Below are 12023 nucleotides of genomic sequence, written 5' to 3'. Positions count from 1 at the left end.
ATGCCATTATTACTTGGTTCTGATTTGTCTCCTTCTTTGTGCCCCCATCCCCTGCCCACTTCTGACTGGCTCCTCCTCTTCCCTCAGACCCTTTTACATGTTCATGCACATGTGTTCCATTTCCCTCTCTTTTTTCCCTCTCCTGAAGATACCTTCCTCCCCTGTCTAGTTTCATGACCTAAACATACACCATATTCATAAATATAATTGTAAATATAGGTCCTTCATATGATAGAAAATGAGGTATTTGTCTTTCGGGTCTGGTTTATTTCATCTAATACAATCATATCCTGTGTATCCATTTTCATACAGATGTCATTATTTCATTTTCTTTATGATGGGTTAAAATCTCATTGTGAACTCCAACTTGCCAGGCAAGTTTGGGGGACAACCAATTGCTATATTATAGGCCCCGTATATTGGAGGGAATACATGCCTGGTACTAAGCCTATGACTGGGAAGGTTCTAGGCCCTAGAGGAGAGTGTATTACAGGTGTTTTGCTAAATGGACATCCAATCAAAATGCCCTCTACATATTTATATTTACACTCATAGAAGAGTGCTGCTCTTAGCCTGGGTCAGGAAAGCTTCTTTTAGCAGAGGATGACAGTTATATAGCCAAAGTACTGAGAATAAGTGGTTGTTGAGTGCTTAGTTCTAAAGGAAACATCTGTACCTCCTTCAGGGCCAGCAAACATCCACAAAGGTGTGTGTGTGGGGGGGGTTATTAAGTTAATGGTGGAGAGGAGCATCTTTTTTTATTTATTTATTTATTATGTATACAATATTCTGTCTGTCTGTATGCCTGCAGGCCAGCAGAGGGCACCAGACCTCATTACAGATGGTTGTGAGCCACCATGTGGTTGCTGGGAATTGAACTCAGGACCTTTGGAAGAGCAGGCAATGCTCTTAACCTCTGAGCCATCTCTCCAGCCCCGAGAGGAGCATCTTCAAACACTTTTCTGGAAGTGGCATGGCCGTTCCAAACACCAGCTCATAGCAGTTGTGGTCACCTGCACAAAAAGAGACCGGGGATTAGGAGGGGGACTGGTTGAGGAGAAGCAAGTCAGCAGGAGAGGGAAAGGAATGAGAGAGGTAATTGGGGCTGAAGATGATCACTGGCATTCTATATAACATTATCAGAAATAAAAATTATCAAAAATATATTATATAATGTAAAGGAATAAATAAAGTGGCCATAAAACATCCCACTGTGTACATTTTCTTTACCCACTCGTTTGCTGGTAGTCACCCAGGTCTGCTCATCTCCTCACTGTTGTGAATTGTACAGTGTGCAGAAACATGGCTGTGCAGGTATCTCTGTGATGTGTGGACTAGGAACTTTTGGTACATCCTTGTGAGTAGTATGGATGGGTTACCTGGTAGTTCTAGCTTTTTGAGAAAACTCCATCTTGATTCCCGTAGTGGCCACACAAGTTCATATTCTCAACAGCAATGAATTATGGGTTCTTCCTTCCCCACTTCCATGCCAGCTTTAGTCATTGTTTTCTTGATGATAGCCATTCTAACTGGAGATGAGGTAGAATCTCAGTTTTAATTTGCATTTCCCTGATTATTAAGGACATTGAACACTTTGTATAATATTTATTGACTATTTGAATGTCTTGTTTTAAGAATTATCTGTTCAGTTATTAGCTCATTTATTGATTTGATGAGGTTTTTTCTTTAGTGTTTAATTTTTGCAGCTTCGTCTATATTCTAGATATTATTCCCTTGTTTGATTTATAGTTGGAAGAACTTTTTCCCAGTCTCTGTGCTCTGCAGAAGCTGTTTAATTTCATGTAACCTCCTTTTTCTAGTTCTTGAGATTATTTTCTGTGTGGTTAGAGACCTTTCAAAAGTCTTTGCTCCTGTATATATCGTATTATATTTTGCCTATTTGTTTTCCTTTAAATGTTTCAAATTGTATATAAGGGCTTTGATCCACTTTGAATTGGTCTTTGTGAAGGATGAGACATGGATTTCTAAATTCATCTAAATGAAAATCCAGTTTCCCCAATGCCATTGATAAAGAGGATGTCTTTTATCCAACATATGTTGGCACCTTTGCCAAAAATTAGGTAGCTGTAGCTAAATGGGTTTATTTCTGGGTCTTCTGTTCTGTTTTCTGTCTAGTTTCATGCTGATACCATGCTTTTTTTTTTAAACCATAGTTCTCTGTGTGGTGGCACTTACTTTATCATGGTTGTTAGTAATTTATAGAAGTCTGGTAATGAATATTCTTATACATGCACAGGTAGTAGTCAGAAGGAGAAGCTCCTAGGCAAAGGTTGCCTTTGTGACAATGACTGTCTAATGTTGCCTTCCTGATCCCTACAACTGTGTTTCGATATATCTGCTGCCTAGAGAGATCAGTGCTGTGTAATTTAACTTTGGTAGTTGTTTCTATGGTGTTTTGTAGCAACAGATAAATCTGTGTATGTGTCTGGTATTCAACATCTTCAGATGACATCTTTCTTTCTTTTTCTTTCCCTCACTCCCTCCCTCCCTTCCTCCCTCTTTCTTTTGTTTTCTTTTTTATTTCTCTTTTTTTATTTTGAAATAAGGTATGTAGCTTTGGCTGGCCTGGAACTAACTCACTGTGTAGAGCAGGCTGTCTTCAAACTCATGGATACCACGCCTCTGCCTCCTAAGTGTGCATTAGAGGTGTGCATCACCACACCTGGGTCACTGTTAACATTATTTGAGATTTATGTAAAGCAGTTAGTGTTTTTTTTGTTTTTTATTTATTTTTGGTTTTTCGGGACAGGGTTTCTGTGTAGCTTTGGAGCCTGTCCTGGAACTAGCTCTTGTAGGCCAGGCTGGCCTCCAACTCCCAGAGATCCGCCTGCCTCCCGAGTGCTGAAATTAAAGGCGTGTGCCACCACCACCCAGCGCAGTTAGTGTTTTAAAAGAATATTAGGAACAACCTGACATAAAATTCCCAAATTATTTCAGTAAAAAGATATTTATTAAAAATGTGGAAAGATAGGCTAGGTATGATGGGTGCGCTCCTGGAATCCCAGAACTCAGGAGGCAGAGGCAGGTAAATCTCTGAGTTTGAGGTCAACCTAATCTACACAGCAGGTTTCATGATACACAGGGCTATGCAGAGAAACCCTGTCCCAAAAATATAAATAAAAATATATTAAAGAATTTTAAGTAATTTTTTAAAGAAGTGGAAAAATCTGTTTTGCTTTTATGATTAGTGTAAATAAGCCAAAGAAGTATCTTACTAAAATCTAAAGTCTTAAAACTAAAGAAACATATGAGAGGGAAAACAAATATTTGAGCAACAAAATCACAGTTCATGTTTCATAAAGAGAATGTAGGTATGAAAGCCTCCAGACTGTCTAGTTTGTAGATGTATCTGGACCACAAAGAATGAAAATGAATTTCCCGAAAACACATACTACTGATATTACGTTAGAGACCCTGCTTCCGGAGTAAACGTTTGTCATATCTTGGCGTGACAGTACACGTCTGCAGCTGTGGTGTGTGGGAGCCGAGGATCATGGCAGTACACGTCTGCAGCTGTGGTATGTGGGAGCCGAGGATCATGACAGTACACTCCTGCAGCTGTGGTGTGTGTGAGCCGAGGATCATGACAGTACACGTCTGCAGCAGTGGTGTGTGTGAGCCGAGGATCTTGGCAGTACACACTTGCAGCTGTGGTGTGTGGGAGCCGAGGATCTCTTGAGCTTAGAAGTTTGAGACCACATAGCAAGGCCCTGTCTCAGAAACAAACACATTCTCTCTAAGCATGTTCTGTATTTTGAAAACATTTTATATAGTTAAGAAAGATACCTAATTTTTATAATTAATAAACGATAAACCCTTAATACTCTTTTTAATGCAAGAAAAATTCCTCTAAAATGCATTTTAAGTCCATCTCTGCTTTTTCTATTTTTTTGGAAGAAGCGATACACCTGTTGAGGCCCAGCCGCCTGTCAGCAGTGAACCCACGTGCCAGGGTTCAGGTTTTGAAAAAGAGCCTGCAAATGGAGCACAGAATCCAGTGCCAGCTAAACAAGAAAAAAACGAGGTAATATTTACTGAGTGTAATGTGCCTCAAAGTTGTTCTCTTTGTAAAAGTTAATAGGATTTCTTATATAAAATGTAAAAGACTTTTATATTAGGGAGTAGTACAAAGATTTTAGATAGTCTCATTATTGGCTCATTTTCTGGTTTCTCTTCAAAGAATTTATAGTATGTTTAGTTGTCGTCATGTATTTTATAAGTAGAGGAATTTATTAAAAATCTAAAATGCCACATATTTCATGACTCAAATTATTGAATTTACAGTAAATTTTCATTTTAAAGACATATTCTATATTTTATTTGTGTTTAATGAATAATAAAAATATATAATAGTGATACTTTTATCTAAATCTAAGATTCCGGGAGCTGGAGAGATGGCTCAGAGGTTAAGAGCACTGCCTGCTCTTCCAAAGATCCTGAGTTCAATTTCCGGCAACCACATGGTGGCTCACAACCATCTATAGTGAGATCTGGTGCCCTCTTCTGGCCTGCAGACATACACACACACACAGAATATTGTATACATAATAAGTATTTTAAAAAAATAACTTTAAAAAAAATAAAAATAAATCTAAGATTCCATCTTTTATGTGTTTCTGGCAAGAAATTGTACTATGATGTAGAATAGAGATTTATGTACTGTTCCACTTACAAGAGGTGTTAAGTTTTTTTCTTTTTTTTAAATATTTTTTATGGTTTATTTAACATTTATTTTATGTGCATTGGTGTGAAGTGTCAGAGCCCCTGGAAACTGGATCTTCAGACAGTTGTGAGCTGCCATGTGGGTGCTGGGAATTGAACCCGGATCCTCTGGAAGAGCAGTCAATGCTTTTAACCACTGAGTCATCTCTCCAGCCCCTAAGCTTTTCTTTTAAAAATTTTTAATTATTGGATTGGTGTGTGTGTGTGTATGTGTAGGTCAGAGGAGGCTTTTGTGGGAGTTAGTTCTCTCCATGACACACTTGGGTTGTCAGGCTTGGACAGTGGGCATCTTTATCCATTCGCCTCTCTCTCCAGCACCTACACTTTAGGAGAATGAATGGGAAGTATTGAGATCGCTGAACTTAAAACCGGTTTTTACTCATTAAAGAACATTTGGAACCTAGTTTTTAGGCAAATACATGTTTCTGTCTATAGAAATCTATTACATGCTTAGTATTATATATGTTTGATAAAGGTAATCTTTTTTTTTTTTTGGCTTTTCGGTTTTTCGAGACAGGGTTTCTCTATGTAACAGTCTTGGCTGTCCTGGAACTCTCTTTGTAGACCAGGCTGGCCTCGAACTCACAGATCTGCCTGCCTCTGTTTCCCAAGTGCTGGGATTAAAGGCGTGTGCCACCTCCATCTGGCTAAGGTTAATATTTACTGAGTAGTAATACAGTTTTCCAAGGCATTTTATTTAAGTAATACCAAATTTATCATTATCTACATGTGTATTCTCTGACTGTGTACCTGTTATAACCATCAGTTGCGTGTCAACTCTGGGCTAGTCAGGAACACACAGTAACCAGTCATTTCGGTTGGTGTTAGAAAGTAAAGGAACTGATAATCTGTGACTGTTATTTTTCAAAGAGCAATGTAATTTTTAAATTGTTGTAGTTGTACTTTTATTCAGCATTTATAGATGATACTGTAAAAACATAATTCAGTAATGGTCTGTTATATGTGTTGTTTTTCTAATATTTTTAAGCTTCGAGATTCCACTGAACAATTTCAAGAATATTACAGGCAAAGATTGCGCTATCAGCAGCATTTAGAGCAGAAGGAGCAGCAGCGGCAGATATACCAGCAGATGTTACTTGAAGGAGGTGTGAACCAAGAGGACGGTCCTGACCAGCAGCAGAATCTCACAGAACAATTCCTTAGTAGGTCTGTTGAACCTCACTGTAAACACTAGAGTCATGTAGTGTACCTGCTGGGGCTGGAGGGAAGGCTCTCAACTAGAGCACATGCTGCTGCTCACAGAAGACCAGGTCCAGTTCCAGCACCCACATGGTGGCTCAGAAGGCTCCCCACCAGCGTTAGCTCCCTTCTGACCTATTTGGGCACCAAATACACATGTGCGTACATATGTACATGCAGGCAAACCCATAAAATCTTTAAAAAACATGCAGTAACTGTTACTTTCTCTGTAGTTTGAAATTTTCAAGATTTTAAAAATGTTTTATGAAATGTAGAATTACATAATGTCTTTCAGTTACAAAATCCAGATTTTTCTTTCTTCCCCCAAATAACCACAGTTGCAATGTGGTGGTTCAGCTCATGGGTTGGAAGCTTGTGGGCTAGGTGGATCCCATTTTACCCAAGGTAGATTAGGATATAGACTTTACTTTGTTTCTTTTCTATTGTTTTTAAACATTAATATTTTATGCGTACTGTGTTTTGTCTCTATGTATGTCTGTGCACCATGCACATGCCTGGTGTTCACAGAGGCCAGAAGTCATCAGATCCCCTGGACCCACCATGTGGGTGCTGGGAATTGAACCCATGCCCTCTGGAAAAGCAGCAGTGATCTTAACTGCCGAGCCATCTCTCCAGCCCATACTTAGTTTCTGTCTGCTCATACATTCTCCCTAGGTGCCATGAAAGTAAATGAGTTCATCTGTTTATGTGCTGTGAGCACTCTACTATGGCTGTCATTTTATAGTTATTAGTTTTAAACCTTCAGATTCAGCCAGGCATAGTGACATGTTTTTATAGCTGTAGCTATTTGAGAGGCCAAGGTGGGATACTCATTTGAGCCTAGGACTTAAGGTTGGAACAGCCTGGACAACAAAATGAGACTATTTTTAAAAAAAAAGAAAAGAAAAAGAAACAAGACAACTTGTAGATTCTTTTGGATTCAATATTAATTTCTTTTTAAAGTAAATTATTATTATTATTTTTTTTTTAGTTTTTCAAATTATGATTTCTCTGTGTAGCTCTGACTATCCTGGAACTCACTCTGTATACCAGGCTGGCCTTGAACTCAGAGATCCTCCTGCCTCTGCCTCCTGAGTGCTGGGATTAAAGGTGTCCCCACTATCACCTGGCATTGGACTATCTTTTGTAGTGCCTTGGTTATGTCTTAAATTGATGAAGATTATATTTAAAATAAAATTTCCCCTAGATTATAAATGTGCATGTGTTTGTCTTTTCAAGCTTTTAGTCTTGGATATATAAGGAATGTTTTAAACTACACTTTTATTTTAAACTGTGTGTGTTGTTATTTTTATAGGTCTATTCAAAAGCTTGGTGAATTAAACATTGGAATGGATAATCTTGGCAATGAGGTACCAGTGCCCAACCAACAGTGCACTGGGAGCAAAAGCAGCGAATCCAATAGTTCTTCTGTGGCTAGTTTTAGTACGCCACCCCAAGATTCCAGTCAGAGGTTGGTCCACGATACTTCACATATTCACACAAGCACTCCTCGTAATCCTGGATCTACCAATCACATCCCCTTTCTTGAAGAGTCGCCCTGTGGAAGCCAGAAGTAAGTGCTTGAGTGTAAAGCCTGAAATGTTACCTTCTTACTGTGGTGCTAGGAACATAAGCTAAGAGCTCACTAGCTCCCGATTTCTCTCTGCCTGCTGCCGTTTGTCTCCTTTCTTGTCTGTTTTCCTTCTGTTTCCTTGCCAGCAGAAAGACAGTTCCATTTTTTTTTATAAACCATCTTATTGAGAGAGTCTGTGGTTTTAGGCTTTATCTTGAATTTTCCCCCTTGTTTTGACATTTTTCAACAGATAAGCTCATAGACCTTTGGGCTACAAGAGGGTGTTTTTTACATCATGTTAGAGTGATTATAGAAGGACAACTGTGAAAAAATTATAGCAGCTAAAGACTTTGCATATTTATGTTTTCACCAGTTAGAACATTTTTATCTTCCTATCGCTAGTAAACAAGTGTTAATTAATGCAGTGAGAATAGTCAAGGGCATTTTCTTGCATTACCAAAAAACACTTCTCAAGTAGGTTAATTTAAAAATGTATAACTTCTTTTGACACTTGTGTACTTGTAGGAATTAGCCTTGTAGGAATTGTCATATTTTACTTTTGTAACTAGGATACTGGTTTCAGGCTGTTACACAAATGTTCTTGAGTAGAGATAGGAATTAAATCTTAAAGTTATGCTTTATTTAGAGGGCCTGAGTTCTGAGAAGACAGCAAGTTAGCACCCTGACCTCTACATAGAGCATTGCACACACCAGAAGTAAATGTAAGAAACAGAACTATTTCATTAGGGCAGTTTGTTGTCTGTTTTCTCTCTGGGTCATAGCTCCAGCATTATATCATTCTTGCTTTTATTTACGGGCTTTACGCCATTATTTAAAAAACAAAAACAAGACAAAACCAGACCTAGAGAATCCTAGGACTTTCCTCCTTATCTTCCTGGGTTGTCTTTTCCTTTTCCCTGTGTTGGATCCCCTGTAGCTTTCATGTAGTTCTTTGAAAAAGGATATATGTCAGAAGTAAAATTTCTCTGACCTTGCATATCTGTTCATGTTATTGTATTTCCCAGTGTTGGTGTAGAATTTGGGATGGTAACCATTCTTTTTCTTCTTCCTTTTCCTCTTCCCCTTCCTCCTCCTCTTCCTTCTTTCTTTTTTTTTTCAAGACAAGGTTTCTCTGTGTAACAGCTTTGGCTATCCTGGAACTTACTCTGTAGACCAGGCTGGCCTCGAAACAGAGCTCTGCCTACCTCTGCCTCCTGAGTGCTGGGATTGTGCGTCATCACTGCCTGGAGGTAACCATTTTTCAGTGTTCAGAGCTCTGTGATGTGACCTTTCAGTTTCAGTGCTCTTATGAAGAAGTCTGATGTCCTTTTGATTCTTGATCCTTTGTGTAAGGCCTGTTGCTTTTTCCACTCTGAAATTTTTAGGTCCCTTATTTCCCCCATGTTCTGTAGTTTTGTTCTGTTGAATTCCTCCATGGTTCTTTTAAAACTAGAAACTTAAGATTTAGGAAGTTAGAAAAAGTGCTTAGTAATGTCCTCATCTCTATTTTCTATTGATTTTTTTCCCTGCTGTGATGTTTTGATTAAGAGTTCTCATTCTCTAAAAATTTACTTTAAAAAAAGTACTGCATTTTTTTCTGAGATGAAATCCTCTTTTCTGTAAAGAGTGTAATTATGTTTTTAGTTTGGGGACTTTGTTTTTTGAAGCTTTTTCTCTTTGCTCGCTAGCTTTAGTCCCTTACTTCTTTGAGGATTTGGAAGCCTCTGAGTGTAATTCCTGAGGGTTTCTTTAAGCTTATTAGACAAGAACTGCATGTGTTGGTGGTTCATGTGTCTTTGGCTTACAAACCAAGGAGTACTGGAAATACTCTTCTGGGAAGGGATAGCTATCAGTTTTTGTTATTTTTTGTTTCTTATTTTTTTTCCAAGGACAGATATTTTTCCTAAAGAGCAGTCTGTAGGCTTCTGCTTGGGGTAGAGTTTAGCATTGCAGAAGGACTGTGGGACAGGCAGAGAGGCTCTCACCCTTCACCGTACAGTGTGGGAAAGTGGCCTTCTTTCCAGCATGGCGTCTCACCTCACTCCATAGCTCTCCTGATATGATACCATATCAGCCCAGTCCCCAGGGCCTCCATACAGTGGCTCTGAACAGAGTCCCTGAAGATTACTTGCTAAAAAGTAAAATAAAGATGAAAGGTTAAATTTTTTTTGTTTTGTTTTGTTTTTTGTTTTTCGAGACAGGGTTTCTCTGCAGCTTTGGTTCCTGTCCTGGAACTAGCTCTTGTAGACCAGGCTGGTCTCGAACTCACAGAGATCTGCCTGCCTCTGCCTCCCGAGTGCTGGGATTAAAGGCTTGCGCCACTACTGCCTGGCTCTGAAAGGTTAAATTAACTTAGTTTCTGTTGTGATTTTTAGAGTAAACTTTATTTGAAATCTATTCCCACAGCTCATCAGAACATTCTGTCATTAAGCCATCTCTTGGAGATTCTTCAGGGAATCTATCAAGATCAAAAGGGGACGAGGTAATGTTTTGGAGAAGTTTCTTTCTGTGTGTGTATGTATTGCAAGGATTTTTTTTCCTGAGACAGGGTGTTGTGTGTAGCTCTCTAACTGACCTGGAAATTGCTATGTAGGCCAGGCTAGCCTCAAACCCACAGAAATCTGTCTGCCTCTACCTCCCGTGTGCTAGGATTAAAGGTGTGCACCATCATGCCCTGCTGCAAAAGATTCTTAATCCAGGGCTGGAGAGATGGCTCAGTGGTTAAGAGCATTGCCTGCTCTTCCAAAGGTCCTGAGTTCAATTCCCAGCCACCACATGGTGGCTCACAACCATCTGTAATGAGGTCTGCTGTATACATAATAAATTAATGAATAAATAAATATTAAAAAAAGATTCTTAATCCAAAGAAAAGCTATAGAAATGGTCATTATTTATCTCAAAGTAGTGGGAGAGATCTCACTGCACTAAATGGAGAGTTTGCCTTAGGAAAGGTGTGTGGGATGGCTGGCTCATCACCCAGCCTGAAGAGCTGAGTTCAGTCCCCAGGACCCGCATGGTGGGAATAGAGAACTGACTCCCAGTTGTCTCTGGCCTCTGTATGCTTATGTGCACCCCCCAAGCCCCCCCCCCCCACGTAGTTAACTTAAAAATGAAAACACATTTGTGAGAATTCATATTAATGGCCTCACTGAGAACTGTTACTCTCTGAATTTTATGGTGGCTTTGTTTAGATATTTTTGGTGTTTCTGCTGGGCCTTTCACCTCAATGTGTTTTGTGTTTCGGAATCAGGTATCCTTTTCTTACTATTCTTTTTTATTCTAGCTCAGAATTTAGCCTCATAAATAAAGATATTTTCCAGATACCTGTAGGGCAAACAGGAAACAAATGAAGAGTGCTCGCCATTTTCCTAAGTGCCCAAGAATATTTGCTCCTTGTGCAAAGAAATGCACGATGCCAGTGTTTCCAGTTTCTTTGATCTCAAGAAAAGCTAGCATTTGTTTTTATATGAAGTCTCCTATTAAGCATATTGCTGCATTTTAAAAAATGTAAAACACATTGTGGTACGAATAAAATCAACTTACATTATTTCTGCTATAAAGAAACTCTTAATGTTTAGAAGGGTGTTAACCAATCATCCTCTTGGTTTTCTCTTATCTCCTGCATACTACTCATTTACGCGTCCATTTCCTGAATGGACTAAAGTCTGTGTGACTAACAGAATTCAGTTAGATAAGAAAATGTATGTGGTGTTAGTTTTGCCTTTGCTTCCCTAAGGAGGGCGCATTGTTTGAATGCATGAAAGCTTGGGTAGCAAGAGGGAGGGTCCCTTCACTGCTCACTGTGATTCTTCTTAGCTTTGACCAGAGCTGAAGCGATTGGCATTTTTGTGTCCTTGCCATTGCCAAAGACAAGATTACATAAAGACTGTCAACTTTCCCATCTGGAGATCCATTTTCCTGGTCCAGACAGTCCTGCTCAAGGTAGCAGTGCTGTTTCAAAGGACAAAACAGCAGGAGCTATGGACATTTTTGTCTAGAGCGGCTTCAACTCTCCTCTTTGGGAGAGTGTGGCGGACAGACTGACACTTTAAAAAAACACAAATCTCAAATATTTTGATTAAATCATTTTTATAGTTTTAAAAAGACATTCTACAATTTTAGTTTGAAATACTGAAATATTAATTGCTGGAGATAATAGTGAGTTGTCTGTTTTTACCTATAAGTGGGTTAAATTAATAATAGCCTTTTATATTTCTTTTTTTATTCCTGAGAGAGTAATCTGATTGTGCTGCCCTCTCCAGTCTAGAGCTACTTCTCCTCAGTTTCTCAACTAGCAGCTCATGAATTTCCTATTAGAGAAATGACACTGTTGTTTTCACTAGAACTGTATATGTGAGTGGTTGACAGTTAAAGAGAGCTTCATATGGCGATATCTATTCTAATGTTAGAATTTGTTTGCCCGAGGAGTTCAGAAGAGGGCATCAGTTCCTCCTGCACTGGAGGTATGGAATACTACCATATGGGTACTGGGAACTGAACTTGGGTC

General features: G+C 39.0%; 1 protein-coding gene across 6 annotated transcripts in view; it reads left to right on the top strand.

Annotated features, from left to right (window-relative positions):
- Wdr47 (WD repeat domain 47) overlaps positions 1 to 12023 on the top strand; it is a 52114-nt gene that overhangs the window by 23978 nt on the left and 16113 nt on the right. For 4 of the 6 annotated variants that reach the window (XM_075981591.1, XM_075981593.1, XM_075981589.1 and 1 more), the window contains exons 6-9: positions 3919 to 4045; positions 5732 to 5910; positions 7259 to 7516; positions 9923 to 9998. In XM_075981591.1, coding sequence (XP_075837706.1) covers positions 3919 to 4045; positions 5732 to 5910; positions 7259 to 7516; positions 9923 to 9998 — 640 coding nt within the window. The remainder of the gene's footprint in view (positions 1 to 3918; positions 4046 to 5731; positions 5911 to 7258; positions 7517 to 9922; positions 9999 to 12023) is intronic. The other 2 variants (XM_075981590.1, XM_075981588.1) reach the window with 1 other exon arrangement.

Source organism: Microtus pennsylvanicus, chromosome 7, assembly GCF_037038515.1.
Source record: "Microtus pennsylvanicus isolate mMicPen1 chromosome 7, mMicPen1.hap1, whole genome shotgun sequence".
NCBI classification, from domain to species: Eukaryota; Metazoa; Chordata; class Mammalia; order Rodentia; family Cricetidae; genus Microtus; species Microtus pennsylvanicus.
This window is presented reverse-complemented; position numbering and strand designations above follow the sequence as displayed.